This window comes from Xiphophorus hellerii, chromosome 9 (assembly GCF_003331165.1).
Source record: "Xiphophorus hellerii strain 12219 chromosome 9, Xiphophorus_hellerii-4.1, whole genome shotgun sequence".
NCBI classification, from domain to species: Eukaryota; Metazoa; Chordata; class Actinopteri; order Cyprinodontiformes; family Poeciliidae; genus Xiphophorus; species Xiphophorus hellerii.
The window spans coordinates 31994891-32021021 of NC_045680.1; the positions used below are offsets into that span (position 1 = coordinate 31994891).

Below are 26131 nucleotides of genomic sequence, written 5' to 3' on the forward strand. Positions count from 1 at the left end.
ACATTTAAAATAATTTTGTCTGTGAAAATCTGTTTTTCCCTTCGTTCCCTTTCTGTAGGAAAGGCTTGTTTTATTCTTTATGTTTTATGAATATGTGCATAAACAGTATCTGGTGGCCATAATTCACCCGTCAGATTCTGCTCCCCCTGTTAAACTGGGGCAACAGAATCTGATATTGAGCATTAAGAGGCAGTTTGAAATTACATAGAACTATAAGAATGTAGCTATAGTAGTACTTATATATTACACCATAGGTAGTATTTATGTGTGTGTGTGTGTGATGAAAGTGCAGTTGCAAAAGTGAAAAAGTGAGACGACGTATCTGAAGCACATTTGAACCTTCACGGTTTCCGTAGTTCTCCAGATAAGCAGCTGATTTTACCGCCTGGCGGTGTGGAGCGGCGAGGAGACGCAAGGGAACCGAATCTGATGGGGAAACACGAATCCACGCAACACCGGCTCTCCTGTTTAACCATGACCACTGCCACCTTCTGGCCAGGAGTGGTACTCAAAAACCCACTTAAAATGATATTTAAAATCCATTTTTGAAAACGTTTATTCTCTGAAATAAAAGCCTTATTTCAGTTGAACAGTTCCTTTAGCTATTAGCTCTGAACCACAAATATAAAAGCTTTTATTTTTAATTCCTGATCATAATTTCTGTTTTCTGGCTGAATATTAAAATATGTTTAAACCTAAATCTCCCTGGTTGAAATGATTCTGGTCTTAACTCAGTTTGGTGATGTCAATAATTATTGTTTTGTGATGTGAACCATGGAGCTTCAACTCAAGATCAGACCTTTAATACCAAGTAAGCATAAATATTTCTGCTACTGCAGCACATTCAGTTTTACAGTCTGAGAAAACAAAACATTGCCAGACGAAACGCATAACTCGGCACATCAACTGTGATCCAAACAAAACTCACGCTGCCATGAAGCTGCTGTTAGACTGAAAAATATACAAATATATCATAACCCAGGATTGAGTGACCGCCGCTACAACGAGCCACAGAGTCAACAGAGATCCACCTGCAGCAGGTTTTAAATAATTCCTGTTCATCAGAGGCTCCATAACCCTGGAATCATTTCACAACATTCGTCCTCAAAAAACACAACCAGTTCAGAGTTTCTTTTTCTTTTAAACAAACTTTAGCTTTTCTGTTAAAATTTTGCAGGGTTTTTAAGCCTTTTGACCTTTTTCCTCAGAATTCTAACTTTTTTTCAGCAATTTTTTAAAATAATTTCTACCTTTTTGGTAAATTTCTGCTTTTTTCACTTTTTAAAATGAGAATTCATTTTTGCCTTTTTTTTTTAGAATTCATCCTTCTTTCAAAAAAGTCAGAATCCAACATTTTTTTCCAGAACGCCCTTTTTTCCCTCAGAATTCCCACTATTATTTTGAAAACTCAGTCTTTGTAGTAAATGTTAGAATCTCCAACTTTACACAGAGATTAACATCTAGATTTCTTAGTGGTTTTTCTGGTCTTCTGCTCAGCTGGGAGGGTGGAGGAACATACAGGTTTCCTCAGAGATGCTGAAGAACAGGAAGTAGAGTTTAAAAGCAGGAAAGTTGTTGATGCTCCACTTCAGTCTGATGCCTCCAGGACCAGCCAGCAGCTCAGAACCAGCTCAGAACCCGATCATGCCTCCAGCTTCTGGTGCTGAGTTCTCAGGTGTTTGTTCAAGCTACTCTTCTGCCTGAAGTGTTTCCCACAGGTGGCACAGGGGAAGGGCTTCTCTCCAGTGTGAATCCTCATGTGGTCAGTGACATGGATCTGCTGGGTGAAAACTTTCCCACAGATAAGACAGGCGAACGGTTTCATGCCACTGTGAGTCTTCTTGTGATTGGCCAGGTAGCTGGTGTTGCTGAAGGCCTTCCCGCACTGATCGCAGACAAACGGTTTCTCGCTGGTGTGGATCCTCTTGTGTTTGGTCAAGTAGCTGTTCTTGGCAAAACATTTCCCACAAATGGGACAGGGATACAGATTTCCATCTGCGTTCTGTGGCAGAAGGTCCAGTCGGTCGCTGGGAGTTCTGGTTTTCTTTGGCTTCAGTGCCTCCTGGTTCTGGTTCTGGATCACTGGGCGGTTCTGGTAGAGAAGCTGGTAGCTGCTTGGTTCAGGTTCGTCATCGTAGTCCACAGTCACCATGATGGCCTCGGTCTCCTGCTTCAGCACCAGCGCTCCGTCCTGCCTGGAGCAGACGTCGTCAGGCGCCGGTTCTGGTGCGTCCCGGTCCGGACTGGAACTGCTGTCCCGATCGGCGGGAAGCTCCTCGCTGAAGAAATGATGCTGGAGCTCTGGAGGAGACCAGAGGAACGCCGACATTAATGATGTCACACAACGGCTCAAACCACTAATACATAGAAATGCAAATGACTACAGTTGGTGATTAATCAATAACTAAATTAGTTGATTATTTCAATAATCGATTCATCGTTTCAGCCTTAGTTGATATAGGTATAATCTGATGCTACAAGCTTAATATTTTCTGTGTTTGACTTCTAGTTCATAAATACATCCCAGTCAATAATAACCAGTAGCTTTACCACAGTGAAGTAATTCTGTTCTTCCTGCAGAACAACTTCTGGGTTTAAGTTGTATTTAAGCTTTAAATACAGGCTTAAAACCCAACTGCATAGAGCTTTGAAAAATAAATTCACTTTAGTCTGGATTAAAACATATCATTGTTTCCCTTTATTCTGCCAACTTAATGTAAAGTGTTTGATTTTCATTTTCATCGTGTAAAGCCCTTTGCCTCGTTAGTGAAAATGTGCTACATTAATAAACTGGCTTACTTGGATGTGAACAGGACAGTGTGTAAGTTTGTCTGCTTGTGGTAAACAGCGATGTTCCAGTAAACAAGAGTAATTTAAGCATAATTTTCATCTGTGGCAACAGAAATCTGCTCCTCAGAGAGGATTCAGAACATTTTGCAAACCGTTTTCGTCACACTGGCAGTATTTTTGATCAGGCATCAACGCAGCCACCTGGCCTTTACAAACAGCCGCGTGGATTTCATCAGTTGATCTGGGCACCAGTTGATCTAACACACCGGAAGTCACCAGCAGCCGCAGATATAAACTATTTTTCAGTTTATAACGAGTCTTTACGGCATTAAAGCAGAGACTCGGTGAACTGAACCGGTTCTATTGGTGAACATGATTCTTCACTATCAGACTTAAACAATGAGCGGATATGCGTCACTCTTACTGCTGACAGCAGTTAGCATCACGATAACACGGGAATCTCGCTGATTTCTGAACGTCAGGTGATGTCTGGAGTCACGGCTGCTGTCAGGTCGGACCCAGCCGGACCTACCTGCGGGGTTCGGCTCGGTTCGGGGTCTCCAGGTGAGGTCCAGCAGTCTCCGCTGCCGGTCGATCTCCTCCTCGTACTGGACGATGGTTTTTTCCAGCTGGGTGAAGATTTCTTCAGCAGCAGCAGTTAGTCTCTCTCTGATAAACTCTCTCAGAGGCTCAACGGAACACATTGTTGCTGAACAGAACCAGAAAACTCCTGAAAACTCTGACACACACCAGAAGCTAACTCAGCTAACCGCTACACCGGAAGTGACGACACAATTTACTTTAAGCAGCTGTGTATATTTCCGCCCCCTGCTGGAGGAAAGTGGAGCCCGAATGCGACTGAATGCTAATTAAAAACATTTTAAAAATGTATTTCTGCCTCCTGAAATAGAGAAATAACTTTTAATGCTTTACATGTGTTATTGGTACGTTTAGAAATTATATTTAAAAATCTAATTCTAATATTTTTCTCTTGAAATCCAATTAAAAAATAATTCATTCATTCTAAAGAGAAGTTAAATGTTGTCGTAACTCATGTCTTAAAGGATCTTCAAAGAAATTGGTGGATGGTGATGCTGCGGGCAGGAAGGATCTCCAGTAGCAGTCCATCTTGCAGCGAATATGAACAGGCCTCTGACTGAAGACTGTTGCTGTGAGACGATCTCATGACCGTTCCATGGTAGCATGTCCTGGATGACCATCAGCTGTTAGCTCGCTATGTGAATCCTCATCAACAACTCATCCAAATAAATCTCTGACAGATTCTCTTATCATTTAGGCTTTTAGTAAATACATAATTCTGGTGATTCTGACCTGAAACAACAGAAGTTTGGTCTGATTTAACTTCAGACAAGGAGCAAAAATAGTGAAAGTGTTTTTGTTTGCTGTATGTAAATTTCTGGTTTCAACTGTTTGCATTAGAAGCTCCACATTTATTCATGGACATCAAACCCAGAAGGAGTAATGGTTCTTTTTCTTTATTTGCAGTGTTAATATTTTCACTTTTATCTCCTAACATGTTTAAATGGAAAATTATGAACAAAAGGAAAAACTTTCAAACTTTCCTACAGCGTCTGTAATTATTGCCGGCTTGAATGTCTCGTTCTTAAACATGACATCAGCAGGTGTAGATGAAATAATTAGATAAAACTTAGATAAGATTTATTTATTTATTAAATTGTACACAGGAGTTTCAAACTGAGAAAAAACTTTTGTCTAACTTTAAATACTGGTTTATTATGAACACTGCTGTATTTTCCAATACACAATTTATTTCTCATGTCCATGAATTCCTTTCTTTCTCAGGATCGGTCGACCTGAAAATGGCACCGGTCTATATTCTGAGTATATTCTACACATACTTTAGTGCATCATTTTCACTTTGTCAGGATATTTAAACAAACTGAAAACAAAAATTCTGTGTGATGGGTACAGAATCCTGGCTGGAGCTTTCCTCATTCCTCCCGGTCCAGTTAAAGCCCGCCTTACGCTGCCCCCGGTGGCGACGTGAGGCTAGTGTTCAGAGCACTAAGTGTTTGACATGAGAAAAATGAGAAATACATAAAGTAAATCAAATGGGTTAACAACGGTGAAATCAGGAGAGATTCAGAGACGAGGCAGGAACTATCCTCCAACGGTCAAATTTATTCCTACAGCTGCATTTTTACACAAGGAAATCAGAAACACAAAGAAAAAACAACAAAAACCTTGAAAACCCAGAAATCCTAATGAGAAAAAACCTGGTAAAACAGCCATTAAACATGAGACAGCAGTAAGAGACGGTGTTGTGATGCCAGTAGCTCCTCTCTAATCGGACCGAAATCAGCGTTTCTGTTTCCTGTTTACACAGGAAGTCCTTAAACTCTGGTCATGTTGATAAATGACAGTAGAGTCGAACAAATCACGACTTCCTCACATAATTCCAGACTTTAGGTGACGTCAAGTTTAAGGACAAAAACCAAACACTGGAAGGAAAGGAGATGGCATTTAAAGCCTAAAAATATTATTATTATTACTATTCATTTTAATTCATGTTAAATACTTAAACAATTTCATCGTTTCTCCCACACCAACACAAAGAGGAAAGGTTTGGTTGTCACCATAATAAAATATTAAATTTAATACAGATACCAAGAAAAATAATCTACCATTTTTAATAGTAATAATTTTAGCAGAACAAAACATACAAATAATTATAACATTTTCACTTTTCATAATTAGGGTAAAACTTAGAAGTCTGGGAGAACTGAGCCCTATTTCTAAAAATATCTGATTTAAAAATCTCCCCTCTGGTAAAGAAAACAAAGCATGAACGTTAATAATCTTTATGAAAGTGTTTACCTTTGATTCAGTTATGCAATTATTTTATTTTATAATAGCCTATATTTACTTTTTCTTTTTACATTTCTCTGTCAATTTATTGTTGATATAAATAAATTTTTACCACTGAGGGATGAATACAGGATCATTCTAGACTCAAATAAATTAATTTTCAAAACAAACATGAATCATACGCATTCAAAACATGTTTTTAGTGTAAACAAGGCCCTGGTCCATGTAGATCCAACCAGCAGCAGCTCTGTTTCATTTCTGTCTGAATATTTTCTTCAGTGATTAAGTACAGACTCTTCAGGATTTTATGATTTTTATGGCAGTAATTTAGAAATATTTGCAAGGAATTTTGCGATATTTGTAGGAATGATTGACGGCAAATGTGACTGACTCACCATATCAATCAGGGACCATTAATTAAATGCACATAATGACTTTTCTTCTGGATGTTGTTTCCCTGTTAGGAAAACTTAAAACTTCCAGCAGCTTATTGGGGAGGGACGGATGTAAACAGCTGCCATTGTGTCAATTCTCAGGCAAACAACTGATACAAATATATCAAACAACCGATTATTTTTGACAACCCTAGCAGGAGGAATGGTTCAACGTACCAAACAAGAGCGCTTATAATGGGCTCCTTCTTTTCCTCACTAAATGATATTAGCAACACCTATTACCACAGTAACTCCAATCATATTGTAAAGGAAAAGTTCATCCCAGTCACCATCTATCTGCTGCATGTTTGCTTATTCTCAAATGTGCCGATGTCTGAGAAAGAAACAAGACGGACGTTTAACGTTTCTTGCCTGTGTGAGTTCTCATGTGAACATTCAACAGATCTTTTCTGCTGAACTTTTTTGGACAGGTTTGACATGAGAATGGTTTCTCACCGGTGTGAGACCTCATATGATACGTCAGATGACTTTGTTGGTTGAAGGCTTTTCCACAGGTTTGACATGAAATATGCTTTTCGCCCGTGTGAATTTTCATGTGACGAGTCAAACCATTTTGCATGTTGAAAACCTTCCCACACGTCTGACATGAGTAAGGCTTTTCACCTGTGTGAGAAGTCATGTGAAAATTCAAAGAATTCTGGTGGGTAAAAGTTTTTCCACACATCTGGCATGAGAAAGGTTTCTCACCCGTATGAATTCTCATGTGAACTGTCAGCCGAGCTTTAACGCTAAATTTTTTTTCACATATTTGGCATGAATAAGGTTTCTCACCAGAGTGAATTCTCATGTGAAGAATCAATTGGCTTTTCAAACTGAATTTTCTTTCACAGGTCTGACATGAGAAAGGCTTCTCACCTGTGTGCAAGTTTATATGGAGACTCAAGCTACTTTGCCGATTAAAAGCTTTTCCACAAGTCTGACACAAGAAAGGCTTCTCCCCAGTGTGAGTTCTCATGTGGTCCCTCAAAGTGCTCTGCCTGATATAAGCTTTCCCACACGTCTCACATGAAAAAGGCTTTTCACCTGTGTGAGTTTTCATGTGGTCCCTCAAAGCACATTGCAAGGTGAAAGTTTTTCCACAAGTCACACAAGAGAAAGGCTCACCTGTGTGAGCTTTCATGTGGTATTTCCATTTACTTTCCACAGTGAAAGCTCTTCCACAGAACTCGCATGAGAAAGGCTTTTCTCCTGTGTGGGTTCTGACGTGGCCTAGCAGCTGACTATGCCACATGAAGGTTTTTCCACAGGTCTCACATGAGAAAACCTCACCAGTGTGAGTTCTCATGTGCTGCCTCAATTTGCTTTTCTCGGTAAAAGCTTTCCCACAGGTCTGACATGAGAAAGGCTTCTCCCCCGTGTGACTTCTCATGTGTTCTTTCAGTTTACTTTGCCAGAGAAACGTTTTTCCACAAGTCTGACAAGAGACCAGCTTTTCGCCCGTGTGAGTTCTCATGTGGTAATTCAGTTTACATTTGTAGAGAAAAGTCTTTCCACAGATCTGACATGCTAAATCCTTCTGACCTTGGTGAGAACTCATTTGAAGAACTAAGTAAGCTGGAGTCAAACCGTACATGAGGCAGACCCCACTGTCCGCCTGTTTTAACTGCTGAGGTTCAGATTCATCCTCTTCATTGTTGGTCTCTGCAGTATCTGGTGTCTTCTGACCCAAACTGGAGTTCAAATCCTGGTTTTGTCCTGAAGGGATAAAAAGGCTTGTTACTGAGAATGTAATAACTCAAACTTTTCATTCAATTAAAATTTAAATGCTTTGGAATGCACAAAAGTAGAATCAAACATTGTCTCTTTGACCTCATTTTAAAAGAACAGTGTTCATCTTGACCAGAAATATGACCAACAGAGACAATTTCACTGAACTCCAATCCAGAATCGCACGGCATTCTGGGGGATGTAGGCAGAGGGAAGACTTTTATGGCTCAAAAACACTGAACGACTATAGACCCATTGCTCTGACCTCTCGCATTGTGAAGGTTATGGAGAGGCTGGTTCTGGTACATCTGAGGTCACAGCTGGATGCAGACCAAGACCCTCTCCAGTTTGCATACCAGCCCCATTTAGGAGTGGATGATGCAATTATATACCTGCTGCAGAGGGCCTGTTCCTCCCTCGACAAACCTGACACCATTGTCCGCATACAAGGTGGCACCTTGTGGTACCAGTGTTTTTCAGTCTGCCTGCTAGCTTAGTGTTAGCTTAGCTTCCTCCTCCCTGCATGAAACGCTCCTTCTTCATGAACATTTCCTCTCCTTTAGCAGCAGCAGCAGCAGCAGCAGCAACAGCAGCAGCAGCAGGAGCAACAGCAGCAACAACAACAACAGCAGCAGCAGCAGCAACAGCAGCAGCAGCAGCAACAGCAACAGCAGCAGCAGCAGGAGCAGCAGCAGCTGCAGCTGCAGCAGCTGTTAACCTGAACTCTTCCTCAATCTGTCCCTGGTCACGTCTCTCTCATCATCCTCCTCTGACCATAATGAATCCCGCAAACACTAACTTCCCCTCCATCTCAGCTCCAGCGGGTAAAGTTTGTGTGATAATTAACGGAACAAACCCTCCGCCTTCACTTTGGAGAGCCAGCTGTTTACATTTTAAACCAGTTCTTTTATCAGCCAACAGTCTGATGAGCTTTTGTTGCTTTTTCAATTTGCGGTGTTGAGAATGTTAATGTTACCCTTTATAATGTTCAAAGCAATCTCACACAAAGTTTGAAGGTCGGTTGAGCAATGTGCCAGAATATCTTCATGTTTGAGGAGAAGCATCCTTGTTCTGCCTTCAGACATCCTGACTAGTTTCAGGCAGACATTCCCGTTCTCCTGTAACGTTCTGGGCAGGTAGGAGTGAGATCGATGATAAAAATGACATCATCCAAAATGACCAAGAGGCTTCGATTCACTGGAAAAGGATTTTCAAAAGAATGAGGTATTCCTTCAACAAATTTTATATTTTTATTCATCTTCTACAATTCAGGATACATATGTTGAAAAAGAGTATAAATCCAAACAATGTCATCCGGTACAACATCCATCACAATTCAGTTACAATTCAGTAAAACACAATGAAAGTTTTTAAAGACCCACTTGCTCCCACAATCATACATGAGACAGGTTTCTTCAATCTACAAGATTTCTCTTTGTTTTCTTGTTAAAACCTTAAAAACCAAAGGGTAGAGTTGATCCATCAGTAAAAACACTTCTCTTATCAAACTTAAGAAATGCTGCGTATTTTAACAGGAACTCCTCTTCTTCCTGTTTGCCGGAGCCTTCCAGCTCTGATGCTGTCAGAATCCACCGATGCCGTGAAGTCAGATCACCTCTTTCTTTTGTTTTCTGGTTGGTTCAGCAGTTTTTTTGGTTCTGTTGCCATAAATCCCTGAGATGTGCCTCCCAGCTCATCAGTTAAATCCCTGAGGTAATTCCCAGGTCTAGTTTTCATTTAATGCATTTTCTTGACTATCAGGAGAAGCTGGAGGTTGATTCACACAAAGAGCCCATTCTGTTGGTCTAAAATAATCTGAACAGCATCAGGAATTTCTCTTAATTCTTCTACAACATTTCTCATTTCATTTGGATCAACTCTACCCTCTTGGCCTCCCACACTTAGCAGGTAGAATCACACGAATCCCTTGAAATGACATTCAGGTCACAGGAGACGCTGTGTAACAGAGTCCGAGTCGCATGAAGCAGCAGAGTGGCCTTTGTTTTATCAAAACTATCAAGATGGCGGACAGCGTTTCTTCTGCGCGCTGAATGTCTTCCTGGAGTTTTCCCCAACAGCAGCAGAGACTCTAAAAGATAGAAAAAATTACATTTAAATACATTAATGCAATTAAACCTCCAGTAGCTATGACTTCTGATGTTACTAAATAAAATAAATTGAAATAGCACACCTGAGATTAATCCATTAATTAACGACAGTCTCCTGTGCAGTTTCCGTGCTCTCTTCCTCTTTTCCACGGACCTGAAAGCTGAGAAACATTCAGAACTTTTATTACACAGGCAGGAAGGTTTTATGTAGAAACAGCTTTAGCTAAAAGCATCGCAAAGTGGTAACAGCCTGGAATTAACATAAGCAAAGCAGTTTCTATTACACACACACAGAGACACACACACATCATTCCCGGTTACAGTTAACCTATTCATTTATTCTTTACTTCGTATTTCTGACTGTGATGATAACTAGTATAAAAACGTACTCCGTAGAGGAGCGCTGGTTCCAGCTGCTGGCCGGTTCGGTCCGGCTGGCGGTGCCGGTCCAGCAGACGCCTGATTGGCTGGAAGTGCTGCTGGGTTTCCAGCCTCCTCAGCGCTTTCATCACAGATTAAATCTACAGCAAGACAAAAACACAAACAATAAAAATCAGTTAGTTTCCTGAGCAATCCAAATAATTTGTTTCCTGCCATCAGTAATAAATAACAGTTTTACACTTACTCTGTACTTCAGTATGAGATGCATACATGTATATATAATTTGAGGGATTTATTTTAGTAAGAACTGCCACTTACTGTTGATAGTGCAGAGAAGTCCTAAGAATCAACAGATGAAGACCTACTGAAATTAGCCTGCTTGCCTGGAGAGTTGGATATTATTCAGAATGATGCTGCTTTTGCAAATGAAATAAATTAAACCATCGGCGGTACCGGAGCAGACATTGTCCTGTGAGTTGTGACTCCTCAAGACGCGCTTTTTGTTGGCTCTAGTGCCCTTTATTTAAAAGTAGTTTGACAGGAGAGAGGGTAACGAGAGAGAGGGGGGAAGACATGCGACAAATGTCGCCAGGCCGGGAGTCGAACCTGTGACCATCGCCATGAGGACTAAGGCTCAATACGTGCGTTGTGCTTTGCCCCCGACGCGCTGTGCTTTTAATCACTTTTTAAACGGATGAAGGAAATTACAAACTCGTAGTCGGCACTAACTAGTTGTACATATCTTACATTAAATGCTTATTGTTTAACCTTTATCCTGAAACGATTGTTGTTTCTTTCTATGGATCCCCTACAGAAAGACATCACGCACACTAGAGGTCTAGTGTGTGTGATCCCTCCTGCTCTTTGTCGCCTGCAGGAGGACAAAAAGCTGCTAGCTAAAGACGACTAGCATTGGTTTTAGCCGTTATCAAAAACTTATGCCTGATATGTAAAAGGGAAACAGATGCAGTTCTTTGATGCTAATTGTCAAAACTACAACTAGATTAGATCAGGAAAAAGTTAAATCAAGAGAAAAAAATATTAAGGGAGAAATACGTAGCTCATTTAAGCTAGCTTGACTATGACTACTGTAACATGTAGATGTGATGTGGAATTCAGAGTGTTTCAGTTCAGTTTAAAAAAATGTAAAATGGCGACCCACACAAACTGACAGATCAGAAGAGCAGGTGTTTAAATGAGCTAACCAACCACCACTATGTTAGCCTAGCTAATAGCAGCAGTAGCTAATCCACCACCGCTGTGTTAGCCTAGTTAATAAGATAATTGCAAAAACATAACGCCTGAAAACAAAACTGTAACGGACTGAGTGTTCTGTTCTTTGTGTGGAAAATGTTTTGAGTGATTTTGGTGTTTAAGCCTGATACATAAAGTGTTGGTGTTGTCGGTTGCTATGGCAACGAGTCTCTGTGTATCATAGCTGACACAGAGAGTGCAGCAGCAGCATGGAAATGAATTGTCTTGGTGGCCTCCAGCATTGTGCGCGTGCACAAAATTTCCAGATGTAAACGATAACATGCAAAGGTCCACAGAGGTGTGTGTGTGTGGGTGTGTGTGTGTGTGTGTAAGCAGGGCAGAGGTTGTGGCCTGGGGTCGCCTCTCCCCCTCTAATCCTGTTGTGTTTAAAGCCAGAGGTCATTAGAAAATCCCAAAAACCTCTAAGGGAGGAAAGGTGATCTTTGTTGATCGACTGAATCTGTTCCAATATCAGGCAGAAATAATCCGAGTCGAACTGCAGTGGATGGCGACGGGCCGCCGCTCTACAGCACTAATGTCAACGCTCTGACCAACAGGCTTGTTTTTACAGCGGAGCGGACACTGGTAAATCTGGACAGGTTAGCGGTCGGCTCCCGAACTGGTTTTGAAACTCTTGATGGTCTGAACCCAGTATGAACCCAGTCTGTTTACCAGGTCTCTGTTAGCACAACTAGAACTCATGGTGGAACCCCCAGCTATCTGACTCTAGTTAGTTAGCCCCAGCTAACAGTGAGTTAGCTGGGGCTAACGCTAACTGACTAGCAGTCAGTCTAGATTCCTCAGATGTGATTAAATGAGAGCAAAGAACTCTGAGAAAAACCGTTACCTCTGCTGGATCCTGAGCCTTCATCGTCACTTCCTTCCTGCTTAATGTCGAGTTCCTCCTCTTCCTCCTTTATCTGCACCATTTCTTCCTCTTCCTCCTTTATCTGCACCATTTCTTCCTCTTCCTCCTTTATCTGCACCATTTCTTCCTCTTCCTCCTTTATCTGCACCATTTCTTCCTCTTCCTCCTTTATCTGCACCATTTCTTCCTCTTCCTCCTTCACCTGCAGCAGAGTCGGTTCCACCAGATCTTCCATCTTGGATCCAAACTGCAAATTGCTGCTGGAGACAAACCCTCGTTAATAACTATCTGAATACTTATTCAGTCATTTTAAATTGTTTAAAAATATGAAAACTAGCATACTAGTTCAAATTCAAATAATCTTGAATTTTGTAGCACGGGAGCTAAATTATTTCATCTTATTTTGCAGCAGATCATCAGACTGCTGAGCATCAGGGCCCAAAACGGTAGGAACGGCCCTGACTTTCTATTTAAGATTTTAAAAAACATCAGATTCATATTTTTCTGCTTTGGGTTCAATACAAAGCTCCTTTACGGATCGAGTTCAGCTTAAAATAACTTGAATATTAAAATTATAGTTTCAGAAAATGAGTTTCATCAGGTTGAAAAACATCTGCAGATCAGAGATTTTGCTCTGAGATGTTAATTAAATATTCATATTTACTGTTTTATCACACATAAATCATGTTAAAGCAGAGAAATAGAGCCGAGGCGTCTCACTTTACCGCGCAAAACTCTCGATGGTCAGCCGAACAAAGGAGCTCTTTGTTCAGTTGATGGTTCCGTTCGGTTCGGTTGATTCGATGCGGCTGGGTAGCAGTCACTGCTCGGTGCTGGAAGGGAGAAGTTGTGTCACCAGAACCGGGTCAGGAAAGCTTCGGTTCTGAGGAGAAGAAAAACCTGGCGGTTAGCTGAAGGCTAGCGGACTGTTAGCTCACATCAGAACAAAGATCAGGCTGGAAACTAACTTCCGGTCGGTTAGGTTCCGATTTAACGCTCCAAAAGTAAAGATTCAGAGCCAGAAAGTTGCCTCCAAAAACACGAACCTGAAAGGTTTTCCTCAGCAGACCCGCGCCACACGCTGCTGGCCAGAGAGCTAACGCAGGAAGCTCAAGTCTACTTCCGGTCTCGTGAGAAATTCTGCCCCCCTGTGTCGGGAGTGCGCACTGCAGCCAGAGAGGCGGATCCAACCGATTCACGGCGTTTCTGATCAATTTATCGGTAAACGAGCTATATGATCATGTTGTTGTTGTAACTTTCAGATTAATCGATAGCTGTTGTTAAAACAATGATAAATCTGGTCTTCTGTGGGCTTCTTCTTACACAGTGGCTTTTGTTTTAATCACCAATTAGTCGTTTTCTTACTTTTGTCATGTTCACTTTAGCCTAACAAATATCAGTAACCAAACACATCCAAAATATTGTGTGTATCTATAATTTCTTTTTATTGCTGATATCCTAGGATGGAAGTTAGCTGATAGCAGGACACGCAAAATTTGACTTCCTGAAAAGACGAGACTGTAGGCTTTCTGACAAATGCCGTTATTTGAACTGTCTTGTTGCTGAAAATGTGCTATATAAATACAATTACCTTACCTTAATATAAAATATGACACATTACTGGATGAAAAGTATTTATAGTTGCTAATTTTTTAAATGCTTAATATCATTTATTGGTCTAAAATAATAAGTCATAGCATTTGGATTAAATAATTCAAAATACTTATGATTCTGAGATGTAAGAGAACATAATGCTTATCTTTTCAAATGAGAAAATTAACTTTCTTTCAGCCCGAAGCTCACACTTTGTAATGTTTTATTACTCCATGCAACCAAAATTAACCAATCATCTTGAGATTTAGGTCACTCAATCCTACCATCACACACAACTTGAGGATTTGGCCCTTCGGCCAACAGAGAACAGATCTGACTGCTTTGCATGTTCTCTCTAGGTTTGTGGCTTTGCTCAATGTGGAAACCAGCCCATCCTCCTGATGCGCTTATAAGATCCATACCTTTGTAACGTTCTTAAAGATTAAAGAAATATCCCAACAAAACAGGTTCAAATTTATGACCCAATAAAAATAATGATCTCAGTAATTATTGTTTCAACAAGGTGTTGCGCAATTCGGTTTCCATTAACAACAACAACAGAAAAAGGAACTCAAAGACCGACTGACCATCAGAGCAACATCAGCTCACCAGCCTCCGCTGTGTTCAGGGAGCGTGGATTAATAATCTCTGATTAATAATCGCGGATTAATAATCTCTGATTAATAATCTCTGATTAATAATCGCGGATTAATAATCTCTGATTAATAATCGCAAAAAAAATATCAAGCCTGAAAACCTGGTATGGTGACAGACTGTTTTGTTTTTAACGTAATCTCTGCTCGGCTTGCGGGCGCAGGTGGTTGCCACGACAACGGGTGTGCTAAACGACAAAGAGTAAAAAGGTCATCATGGTTTAGAGCTGATCACCTGTTCAGGTGGTTCTGTTTACCTGTGGCGCGTTCAGCCGCGTTCAGAGTTTCTGAACGTTCAATAAACGACAGACTTGGACTAATGACCTGGTTCCTTTGTGAGTTTATGGCACAACAAACATCAAATAGGACAAATATATTTCATTAAGTATTTAACAAACAAATGGCTCCTACGGCGATAATTATATGAAATTAAATTGTCTAATTTTTTTTTAAAATAGTTTGGTGTTCTCTGGCGTCTTGCTTTGAGCTCAGAGCCTAAAACAGGGGTCCCCAATGTGGGTCCTGGAGGGCCGGCATCCTGCACGTTTTAGTTCTCTCCCTGGTTTTAGTGACAACCTTTTCAGCATGTCAATGTTCTTCTTAGGCCTTCTAACGAGCCACCATTGGATCCAGGTGCGTTAAACCAGGGAGAGACTAAAACAGGGGTCCCCAAAGTTGGTCCTGGAGGGCCGGCCTCCTGCATGTTTCAGTTCTCTCCCTGGTTTAACGCAGCTGGATCAAATGATGGCTCGTTAGAGGCCTAAGAAGAACACTGACATGCTGAGGAGGTTTTTGGTGCCACCAGGGAGAGAACTAAACATGCAGGATGCCGGGCCTCCAGGACCCACTTTGGGCTCCCCTGGCCTAAAAGGAGCGTTATTGGCTTTTCCTCCATCAAACGATATTTATTTTCGTCTCTTATTTAGTCAAAATATTGATGTTGATGAGACTTTATCCAAAATGACAAAGGTTATCAACCTTTATAGCTCTGCTGCTGAAAATGAGGAGCAACATTCACAAATGACATTGAAATCAAATCCAGTCCAACATCTGAGCTGATTCCTCTGGATCCTGTTGGAGGAAAAATATCCCAACTTCACAAGATGTGCTTTAACCTAACAGAGCTCTGTGGTTCCTCCTGTCAGTCTGAAGTTTCTCATATTGAGGTCAAAGTTCAGATCTACCATAACTGACTGACATCTGCTGCTCTCAGGTTTGTAACCAGCTTGTGACTGAGAAACCAGTAACCTGCTCCCAGTGTCAGAATCTCACTGAGGAAGAAACTGCATCAGGTTTTCTATCACTTTAATATTTCTGCTATAACTGATGGATATGTGCATATAAAATAAGACAATACAGTTTCAATGACAATATTTATATCATCATGTCATGAGGTAGATCTCACCCGGCTGGCGAGAGAAAGTTTTTGCACCCCTGGTACAGTTGATGTGGGATGTTCAGCCAATCGGGTTAAAAATTCAAATTGGATCCAAAAGTGAAAAAAAACATTACAGCAGGCCTTAGTAGATTTTATTTAGCATTTTATTTTAAACATATTTGTTTGAAGGGTTTGAAAATTATTTTTATGGATCTGGTGTTTTAGTTACATTCAACCTGGTGATGGATATGATAAGTATGAGAATGTTCTGGAGAAAGAAGACGTGGAGGAGACAGACCCAACCTACTGGGTTAACCTGCCGGGCCACAAACAGAATCCACTGGCCGCCTGCCACTCAGAGAAAAGATTTTAAAATGCTTCTGTTAGTTTGTAAATCAATAAACGGCTTATAGCTGTTAGGTACCAGGCTGGTGGGTTCTTTTCAGATCATCCACCAGAGGGCGCCTGATGACAGCTGGTTCTTGGAGGGTGTGCCGGCAGGTCCTAACCAGACGCACCTGTGGGGAATTGCCATCTCCTGGTGGAGTATATGAGCAGCTGACTGCCAGCACATCTTCGCCAGAGTGTTTGCCTGAACTGGAAGCCTTCAGGTGAACTCGAGTCATCCCTTCTTTGGAAGGAAACCTCCAGAGGCGCTGTGAAAGTTCTAACTGGGAGCCCGAGCCTCACCATCACCTTCCCAGTTACTTACCGGTGCAGTCCTCAGTTGGCAGTCAGCTCCATTACTTCTCCGTGCGGTCTAAGCACAACCTGTCCACCCTCCGACTCTCTGCCCAGCTGTCGCCTTTGGACATACCCACCTCCTGGTGCCTGGCCTTCCTCCTCCTCTGTTCGGACCCCGACTCCCACAAATAAGAGCTTCATAACCAGTTCAACGGAGTTGATTCGCTGATCCTGTACTCACCATATCTCTCTCCCTCAGTGAGTGGCTGAACCCGGAACCCTTTATTGATGCCAAGTCCAACTACCCGTTCTGAGTTTTTGTGAATAAGGAAAATAAATCCTTTTGAACTTTTACACCAGTCTCTCTGTGAGTGTTTCTGCATGTGGGCAAAGAACGTTAAACCCAACATGACAATAGCACCAAAATACCTTAAAGAATTGCTGTTATAACTTCCAGACTACGCGGGTCTTCTGGTTCTGGTATGCTCTGCAGAACCAGAACCAGAACGAAACAAGGAGTAGCAATATTCAGCCAACCTGAAGAAGACATTATCTTTGTTTTTATTAGGAAAATACGTCCAGTAAAGTGTACATTTCTGTTCATGCTACAATAACAAAGAATAAAAAGCCCAAAATGAATATAAACTTAGCGGGACAAATTATAAATACAGCAAAGTGAACTATAAACTAAAAATATGGATGAAGAAGACGAAGACGAATCTAGGCTCACCGTCAGATTTCTGAGTTTGTCTCCAGCACTGGGCGGTGGGGGGCGCTGTTTCTAACCGGAGCAGGAAGTAGCCCTGTCACTAACTTCCGGTTAGCATGGTTAGCCGTTTCCCAGAGAGTTTCCAGGTGTGTTGTGAGTCTGCGCAGCAACAATGTGTTCCGTTGAGCCTCTGAGAGAGTTTATCAGAGAGAGACTAACTGCTGCTGCTGAAGAAATCTTCACCCAGCTGGAAAAAACCATCGTCCAGTACGAGGAGGAGATCGACCGGCAGCGGAGACTGCTGGACCTCACCTGGAGACCCCGAACCGAGCCGAACCCCGCAGGTAGGTCCGGCTGGGGGAGCGGGCTGCTACTGGGCTCAAGTTAGAACCGGGCTGAAAGGTTCGAGGGACGAAGATTTCCGATTTTACTCTGAAGGTCAGAAAGTTTCACCAGAACCACGAGATGTTCGGTCCAAACACAGAAAGCAGATCAAAATAACTGACTCATCATTTCACATTTTGACTGATTTATTGATGTTCATCTGCATTTAAAGAGAAATATTTATACCAAAGTATATTAATACCAAAGTATATTAATACCAAAGTATATTAATACCAAAGTATATTAATACCAAAGTATATTTATACCAAAGTATATTTATACCAAAGTATATTTATACCAAAGTATATTATACCAAGTATTTATACCAAAGTATATTAATACCAAAGTATATTTATACCAAAGTATATTAATACCAAAGTATATTTATACCAAAGTATATTAATACCAAAGTATATTATACCAAAGTATATTAATACCAAAGTATATTTAATACCAAAGTATATTATACCAAAGTATATTTATACCAAAGTATATTAATACCAAAGTATATTTATACCAAAGTATATTAATACCAAAGTATATTAATACCAAAGTATATTTATACCAAAGTATATTTATACCAAAGTATATTAATACCAAAGTATATTTATACCAAAGTATATTTATACCAAAGTATATTTATACCAAAGTATATTAATACCAAAGTATATTTATACCAAAGTATATTAATACCAAAGTATATTAATACCAAAGTATATTTATACCAAAGTATATTAATACCAAAGTATATTAATACCAAAGTATATTTATACCAAAGTATATTTATACCAAAGTATATTAATACCAAAGTATATTTATACCAAAGTATATTTATACCAAAGTATATTAATACCAAGGTAATAATTCTAGTTGTAAACGACACGTTCAGTAAGAAACATCAGACCTGTTAGATTATACTCGCTCACATTTCTGTGTTTTAAACATACAGTATATCTGCAACAAGTTAGTCGATGAACTATTAGGTCCAACTAAGATTTTTTTATTTTTACTTAACAGAATAAAGTCTAATAAATTTTCAACGTGTGTTTGACATCATTCACACTAGAAAGAGAATAAAGTTGTCCGAAAATAAAGTTGTTCAAAAAAGTCATAATATGAAAATAAAGTCATAATAATTTTAAAGTCGTAATAATATGAGAATAAAATAATATGAGCACAAACTCGGAATAATACAAGAAAAATTGTAATAAGTGAATAAAGTTGTAAAATACGAAAATAGTTTGACAAAGTCTTGATCATACGAGAGTAAAACAGCAATTTCCTGAGAACTTAAAAAAAAAAAGAATTACAAATTAAAATGAGCAATGTTTAGTATCTTATACATTTATTCTTGGGTATATGTGTTAAAAGAAAAAGGAAATATTTTATTGTTTAACATGTTTCACGTCTCCAGCTGAGGGTCATTGATGCAGGAGATTCCAGAAGAGCCAGAAAGTTAAAATCAACCAAAGTTTATTAAAAATACAAGATATATCTTTTAGATCCACTCACACGTCACACATGCATACAGATACCTAAAGGCAATCCCAGGGAGATCTGAGACGGATCCAGGACTAGTTGAACACGTTGGCCTTAATGTGTTCTAATTTTACTACAAGCTAAAATATAGCTGTTTGGTTTACGCCAAAACTCATAATTACTTTAAAAATGTTCATATTTTGTTATATTTGTTACCGATGGAGGTCGACATTTTTTCACCGATGGGTTGATGACGTCATCAGGTCCGTTCTGAACCGGAGTCTACAGAGGAAACACAGCAAGGCTAACTTTATCTTAGCAGTTGTTCATCATATGGAGTTTGACTGCTGTCATTTTAGATAATGCCACACTGTGTCACTATCAGCTGTAATTAAAAATATAAAATAAAATAAAACTTGAGACGAATCTGTATAATTTCCCACATGAAAGATAGGAGAGCGCAGTGCGAGAGCCGGAGAGGAACAACAACGAAGGACCTGATCTGGACCCTGGACATTTCTATACAGCACTTTGAGCCATTTATACCAGCAGAACCAACAAGACTCTAACAGGTGATTGTTACCTTAACTAGCTAAAAATAAATGCCGTGCTGCCGCTGAGACAGGCAGAGCTGGAGGCTCTTTGAGATGCTAACAGGAGCTATACTGCCTGGGTACTGACATCACCGATCCGACCAGATCCATGGAGGTTCTGTGTTGCTGTTACCACCACACCGGACTCTACACAGCTGATGATGCCGAACCGGATGCAGCGCTAAAAACGCTGGGAGAAAAAGACAAGCAGCGCTAACGGAGCTGTTACTGCTGGAAATGCTAACAGAGTTATTACTGTTGGAAATGCTAACAGAGTTATTACTGTTGGAAATGCTAACAGAGTTATTACTGCTGGAAATGCTAACAGAACTATTACTGCTGGAAATGCTAACAGAACTATTACTGCTGGAAATGCTAACAGAACTATTACTGTTGGAAATGCTAACAGAACTATTACTGTTGGAAATGCTAACAGAACTATTACTGCTGGAAATGCTAACAGAGCTATTACTGCTGGAAATGCTAACAGAGCTATTACTGCCGGAAATGCTAACAGAGCTATTACTGCCGGAAATGCTAACAGAGCTATTACTGTTGGAAATGCTAACAGAGCTATTACTGCCGGAAATGCTAACAGAGCTATTACTACTGGAAATGCTAACAGAGCTATTACTACTGGAAATGCTAACAGAACTATTACTGCCGGAAATGCTAACAGAGCTATTACTGCCGGAAATGCTAACAGAGCTATTACTGCCGGAAATGCTAACAGAGCTATTACTGCCGGAAATGCTAACAGAGCTATTACTGTTGGAAATGCTAACAGAGCTATTACTGCCGGAAATGCTAACAGAGCTATTACTGCCGGAAATGCTAACAGAGCTATTACTGTTGGAAATGCTAACAGAGCTATTACTGCCGGAAATGCTAACAGAGCTATTACTACTGGAAATGCTAACAGAGCTATTACTACTGGAAATGCTAACAGAGCTATTACTGCCAGAAATGCTAACAGAGCTATTACTGCCGGAAATGCTAACAGAGCTATTACTGCCGGAAATGCTAACAGAGCTATTACTGCCGGAAATGCTAACAGAGCTATTACTGCCGGAAATGCTAACAGAGCTATTACTGTTGGAAATGCTAACAGAGCTATTACTGCCGGAAATGCTAACAGAGCTATTACTACTGGAAATGCTAACAGAGCTATTACTACTGGAAATGCTAACAGAGCTATTACTGCCGGAAATGCTAACAGAGCTATTACTGCCGGAAATGCTAACAGAGCTATTACTACTGGAAATGCTAACAGAGCTATTACTACTGGAAATGCTAACAGAGCTATTACTACTGGAAATGCTAACAGAGCTATTACTGCTGGAAATGCTAACAGAGCTATTACTGCCGGAAATGCTAACAGAGCTATTACTGCCGGAAATGCTAACAGAGCTGGATCACTGGTACTGAATGTGAAACCACCACCAGTAACAGCTGTTGCCGAACCGGACACAGAGCTATAGTTCTTACCGGACCACACAGTGACCAGGTGAGTCTCTTTCATTGTTTCATTATGAACCTGAAGGCAGCAGCAGCTGCTACAGCCAACTCTTCCTCTTCCTCTGTTTGCTCCTCCTCATCTTCATCACCTCTTGTTATTTCTAGTTCTGATCGGTTTCAATTCGCTCCGGTTCAAATTAAAAAGGCTTAAAAATGTTACTCATCACTGTTTGGCTGGAGGAGCCAGGCAGTTGGACCATTACACGTCATTTACCCAGAATGCATTGCAGCGTGAACAACATGGCGACATTCCTGTGAAAATATTTTATTATAATTTATAAAAACTAAATTACCTACAGTATTATAAGTGTATTGTTTTACTTGTAACTTAAATATTTCCCAAATAAAGTTGATAGTTACAAATAATCAGGATCCCTTGAAGTCCTTTGTGTGTCTCCTCTTACATAACAAGCCCCGTTTGTCTTGCTCTGCTCTCCGCCTCACCCAGCCTCGCTCTGAGACCAGGCTCATCCAACCCTATTGTCCAAGGACTGCGGTAATAAAAAATAGTTATTGAGGGCTATAGAGCAAAGATGTTGCTTTGATTTGTACCCACAGATTCTGTCCTGGGATGAAGTTATAAAGCCAACTACCATTTGGTCCGTCTCCCCTTTCATCCTCTTTTACTTCCTGTCCTGTAGTTTACTTTGTTGTCCCCCTTTTCATGGCCTCTTAAATCTGTAAATGCATCTTAGAGCCGATCATGGCCAAATGCAAGCAGAGGGCGACAGAACGCAGAACAGAGCAAGGCCCACTTGTGTTTTCCATGTAAGTAACAAAGTAAATGTGTGATTATGCATCAGTATAACATTCAACAAAGATCATTTAATAATATATTCTCTACACACCTGAGCATCAAATCATTGAGTGTATTTAGATGAAAGAAATACAGACTTGCCCTCACATCAGATATAATGTGTTTATTAATATTAATTCATGACTTTTAAGGAAATAAAAGCTGCTCTAGAAGTAAATGCAACTAATCTGATTAACGGGTCAAACCGGTTCTGATGAGATCCAGATGTTTTTCTTCTCTCCTTCAGGCCTCCAGCAGCATTGTCTCTGCAGTCAGAAGGACGTTTCCATCCAGAACCAGGAGAGGATCTCTGGACCGGAACCTCTGAATGAGGAACCAGAACCTCTGCAGATCAAGGAGGAGCCAGATGATGAGTGCAGCAGCCCGGATGAGGTGCAGGTCGTCCTGAAGGAGGAGGCTGATGCCAGTGAGGAACCGGACCTCGTTGATTTGAATCCAACCAGAGCCCAGAACCTCCCTGGAGTCATTCTGGAGGCTGAAGAACAGGAAGGAACCAACAGGAACAAAGAGCGGCATCCAGGTAGGGAGGCTAGAACTCCCAAAACGAATCAGAACCAGCACTTCTGTAAAACCTGCTCTAAGGGTTTCAGCCAGAAGCGCTATCTGACCAAACACATGAGGGTCCACGCCGCAGAGACGCCCCTCACCTGCCCCACCTGCAGCAAGAGCCTGAAGAACCAGCTGAGCCTGACAGTCCACCTGAGGAGCCACTCAGGTGAGAAACCGTTTCCCTGTGCTGCCTGCGGGAGGCGCTTCGCCCACCAGCTCAGCCTGAGTCTCCACCAGAGGGTCCACTCAGGTGAGAGGCCATACAGGTGCCAGGTGTGTGGAAGGAGCTTCCTGAGCAGCAGCAACCTGACGTGTCACCTGAGGACGCACACAGGGGAGAAACCCTTCCAGTGTCTCACCTGTGGGAAGTGCTTCAGCCAGAGGGACAACCTCAAGAGACATGCGAAGATCCACCGTGGAGAGAAGCCTTTCTGCTGTCCCACCTGTGAGAAGAGCTTCTACCAGAAAGGTCAGCTGACGGCCCACCTGAGGACTCACAGCAGCGACCGGCCGTTCCGCTGCGCCGTCTGTGAGAGGGGCTTCTGCGACAGCCACGATCTGTCCACTCACATGAGGACCCATACGGGTGAGAAGCCCTTTGAATGTCTGACCTGTGGAAAGCGATTCAGTCAGAGAGGGAATCTAACCATTCACCTGAGGACACACACAGGTGAGAAGCCCTTTGAATGTCTGACCTGTGGAAAGAGTTTCTGCCAGAGGGGCAACCTGACGGCCCACCTGAGCACCCACAGCAGCGCCAGACCCCACGCTTGTGATGTCTGTGGCAAGGGCTTCAGCGAACACTGCGACCTGTCCACTCACATGAGGACCCACACAGGTGAGAAACCCTTCCAGTGCCTCACCTGTGAAAAGAGCTTCAACAATAAGTTCAACCTGATCGCCCACATGAGGACGCACACTGGAGAGAGACCCTTTCAGTGTGGGACCTGCGGGAAGAGCTTCTGTCAGAGAGGGAATCTGAACGTTCACATGAGGACACACACAGGCGAGAAGCCGTTCCTATGTCTCTCCTGTGGAAAGCGCTTCCAGAGGAAAGGTAACTTAATGGCTCACATGACCACACACAGCTAGCCGAGGACTTTAGTATCTCCTTGAACACTCTGCTCCGCCTGGAGGCGTCTTCTTCAGCAACACCTGGAGGTGAAATGACTGACTGGACTGATCTATAGGTGGGTCTCCAGGACCTCAGCATGTTCCCATGTCTCTGTGGTTCAGAGATGGACTAATTGTCAGGTTCGGGGGTCTGAAAAGTTTTTTCTTGTAGCTCTCTGGGTGCCTATAATCCATAAATAACAAGATATACTGATATATGAAGAATTGATTTCTCCTGTTTCAGCATCTTTAGTATAAAAAGTTTTTTTTTTGTATAATTGTATTTGGAGTAATTTCAAGGTTGCTTTATCTAGCTGTTAGCTTCCTTTTAGCTCCAGCTTGTTAGCTTCCCGTTAGCATCAGCTAACTGATAGCATCCTGTTAGCTTCAGCTTGTTGGTTTTTTGTTAGCTTAAACTAACTGTTAGCTTCCTGTCTGAATTAATTAAAGTAGTCTTCTTAACAGAGACAAACAGTTATAATATAAACTTTTAGAGGGTTTTATTTAGTTCATACGTCGTTGGAATCTGTTTCCTGCTTCCAGTCAATTCATCTCCTTGTCCCAAATGTCCTGACTCGAGTCCCAAATAACAAACTGGAATTACTTTTGAAGCGATGATCAGTTCAGTAAAACTGAAAGTGTTAAACTGTTACGGTTGGTGTTACGGTTGGTGTTATCCAGCTGAGCTGAATGATTCTTCGGGATAAGCAAAGTGTTCTTAGCTGAACTTATGATAACCAGTCAGCTGTGTGTGTGTGTGTGTTGATCATTTGCATCTGATGATTAAAGTTAGAATTCAAAATCAATAAATCATCAGGTCTAACCACATTAGGTCTCATCATTCTTATGAACATGGATGTGAATTGTTCACCTGCTTCTTTATCCATGTCTTCATTAGTTCTGCAGTGTCAGCAGCAGCAGCCTGGAGCCTCTTTCACTTGGATGTTTGACAAAGTTGAACATCCTCTGGTAAAATGCTTCAGACGGCCTGCGGAGGGCGCTACAAGGCTGCTGCATCGCTGACTGTTCCCGACCGTCTTTAGTGACGAAGGGATGATATCCAGAGTTCAACCCTGACTGGATATTTCTCTCTCCTCTCACAATAAAACTGAATCTTAGTATCGACATATTGATTCATTGATTGATTGGTTTCAACTTCTGTTGACGTAAGCTGATTAGTTTTCCTCCCATGCACTAACAACACATCAGGAACGGATGTATAGAAGACCTGAAACTGACACCAATATTTAATTTGAGGGATTTTATCATCAATCCCACCAAAATTTCTGCAGCAGTCTAATGGTGACCTCTGACCTGTCTCCACCTGGATCTTCTGGGGTCATTTTCCAGATGTTTCCACCTGGTTCTACAGAGAACTGGTGCTAAATGTCCCAGAGGAGGCCCATCTGTCTGGTTTCCACTGGCTAACTGGACCCTTGGTACCGCTCGAGGCCGGCCCGACCCGCCTCTCAACCACAGAGGTTCAAGGTCATCTGACAACTTCTGTAACTGGAATATAGACTTCCTGCTGAGTGTTTGACACTCCAGTCCAGTAGGTGGTGGTAAAAACAACCAGAGGAAGGTTTTCCAAGTTGCAGCAACCTCATGTCAGATTCTGCCCCGTGTCGGGAGAGCGGACTGCAACCAGATCCGATTATTTTCACAAAGCTTGTGATTGATTCCTCGGTACAACGACTCAGATAGTCCCGTCAAGGTTGCAAGTTTCATTTCCACCAACAGCTGCTGTTAAAAACAACAACAATAAAACTGTAAAGTAGATAAATAAATAAAACTGGTCTTGTGTTGGGCTCTTCTTACAGTTTTGATTTGTTGCAGTTTTTTATTGCCAAGAGAATCCGTCTTTTTCCTGCATTTGTCATGTTCACTTTAGCCTGACAAATATCAGTCACCAAATACAGTTTTCTAACACATTGTGTGTATTTATATTTTTTTATTGCTGATATAAAAGGATAGAAGCTAGCTGATAGCACGAAAAATTAGACATCCCGAATTGTCATTGAAACTGTATTGTCTTATTTTATATGCACATATCCATCAGTTATAGCAGAAATATTAAAGTGATAGAAAACCTGATGCAGTTTCTTCCTCAGTGAGATTCTGACACTGGGAGCAGGTTACTGGTTTCTCAGTCACAAGCTGGTTACAAACCTGAGAGCAGCAGATGTCAGTCAGTTATGGTAGATCTGAACTTTGACCTCAATATGAGAAACTTCAGACTGACAGGAGG

The 26131-nt window shown here is 41.3% G+C and overlaps 3 protein-coding genes and 1 long non-coding RNA gene across 9 annotated transcripts; 2 read left to right on the forward strand and 2 right to left on the reverse strand.

Moving 5' to 3' along the window:
- Positions 1–781: 781 nt before the first annotated feature.
- LOC116725811 (zinc finger protein 250-like) lies at positions 782–3558 on the reverse strand. Its single transcript, XM_032572196.1, has 2 exons — positions 3323–3558; positions 782–2301 (listed from the first exon to the last, which is right to left on the reverse strand). Exons 1-2 carry the CDS (start codon positions 3492–3494, stop codon positions 1643–1645), a joined length of 831 nt encoding a protein of 276 aa, XP_032428087.1. The 5' UTR covers positions 3495–3558; the 3' UTR covers positions 782–1642.
- Positions 3553–4592, forward strand: LOC116725823 (uncharacterized). Its single transcript, XR_004340489.1, has 2 exons — positions 3553–3734; positions 3855–4592. It is a non-coding gene; the product is annotated as an uncharacterized LOC116725823 (long non-coding RNA).
- Positions 4593–4933: 341 nt separating this feature from the next.
- Positions 4934–13575, reverse strand: LOC116725766 (gastrula zinc finger protein XlCGF57.1-like). Of its 6 annotated transcripts, XM_032572133.1 has the most exons (6): positions 13460–13575; positions 13139–13296; positions 12393–12670; positions 10300–10431; positions 9994–10071; positions 9030–9891 (listed from the first exon to the last, which is right to left on the reverse strand). In XM_032572133.1, the coding sequence occupies exons 3-6, from the start codon at positions 12646–12648 to the stop codon at positions 9704–9706; spliced, it is 654 nt and encodes a 217-aa protein (XP_032428024.1). In that variant the 5' UTR covers positions 12649–12670; positions 13139–13296; positions 13460–13575; the 3' UTR covers positions 9030–9703. The 6 variants fall into 6 exon arrangements, with proteins under 6 accessions (XP_032428018.1, XP_032428020.1, XP_032428022.1 ...); XM_032572127.1 differs by lacking the exons at positions 9030–9891; positions 9994–10071; positions 10300–10431 and adding an exon at positions 4934–7790; XM_032572129.1 differs by lacking the exons at positions 9030–9891; positions 9994–10071; positions 10300–10431 and adding an exon at positions 4934–7790 and having other exon boundaries at positions 12393–12673.
- A 3811-nt stretch (positions 13576–17386) lies between these two features.
- LOC116725767 (zinc finger protein 501-like) lies at positions 17387–24525 on the forward strand. The gene is made up of 2 exons (XM_032572134.1): positions 17387–17774; positions 22448–24525. Exons 1-2 carry the CDS (start codon positions 17603–17605, stop codon positions 23860–23862), a joined length of 1587 nt encoding a protein of 528 aa, XP_032428025.1. The 5' UTR covers positions 17387–17602; the 3' UTR covers positions 23863–24525.
- Positions 24526–26131: the final 1606 nt, after the last annotated feature.

What these genes read in the sequence shown, in the direction of transcription:
- LOC116725766 (XM_032572127.1), bottom strand. Translation starts at nt 12,648, where the DNA reads ATGGAAGATCTGGTGGAACCGACTCTGCTGCAGGTGAAGGAGGAAGAG. An exon ending in AGGCTCAGGATCCAGCAGAG is followed by an intron (nt 7,791 to 12,392) that starts GTAACGGTTTTT and finishes TTATCCCTTCAG; the next exon opens with GACAAAACCAGGATTTGAAC.
- LOC116725767 (XM_032572134.1), top strand. Translation starts at nt 17,603, where the DNA reads ATGTGTTCCGTTGAGCCTCTGAGAGAGTTTATCAGAGAGAGACTAACT. An exon ending in AACCGAGCCGAACCCCGCAG is followed by an intron (nt 17,775 to 22,447) that starts GTAGGTCCGGCT and finishes TCTCTCCTTCAG; the next exon opens with GCCTCCAGCAGCATTGTCTC.
- LOC116725811 (XM_032572196.1), bottom strand. Translation starts at nt 3,494, where the DNA reads ATGTGTTCCGTTGAGCCTCTGAGAGAGTTTATCAGAGAGAGACTAACT. An exon ending in AACCGAGCCGAACCCCGCAG is followed by an intron (nt 2,302 to 3,322) that starts GTAGGTCCGGCT and finishes GGTCTCCTCCAG; the next exon opens with AGCTCCAGCATCATTTCTTC.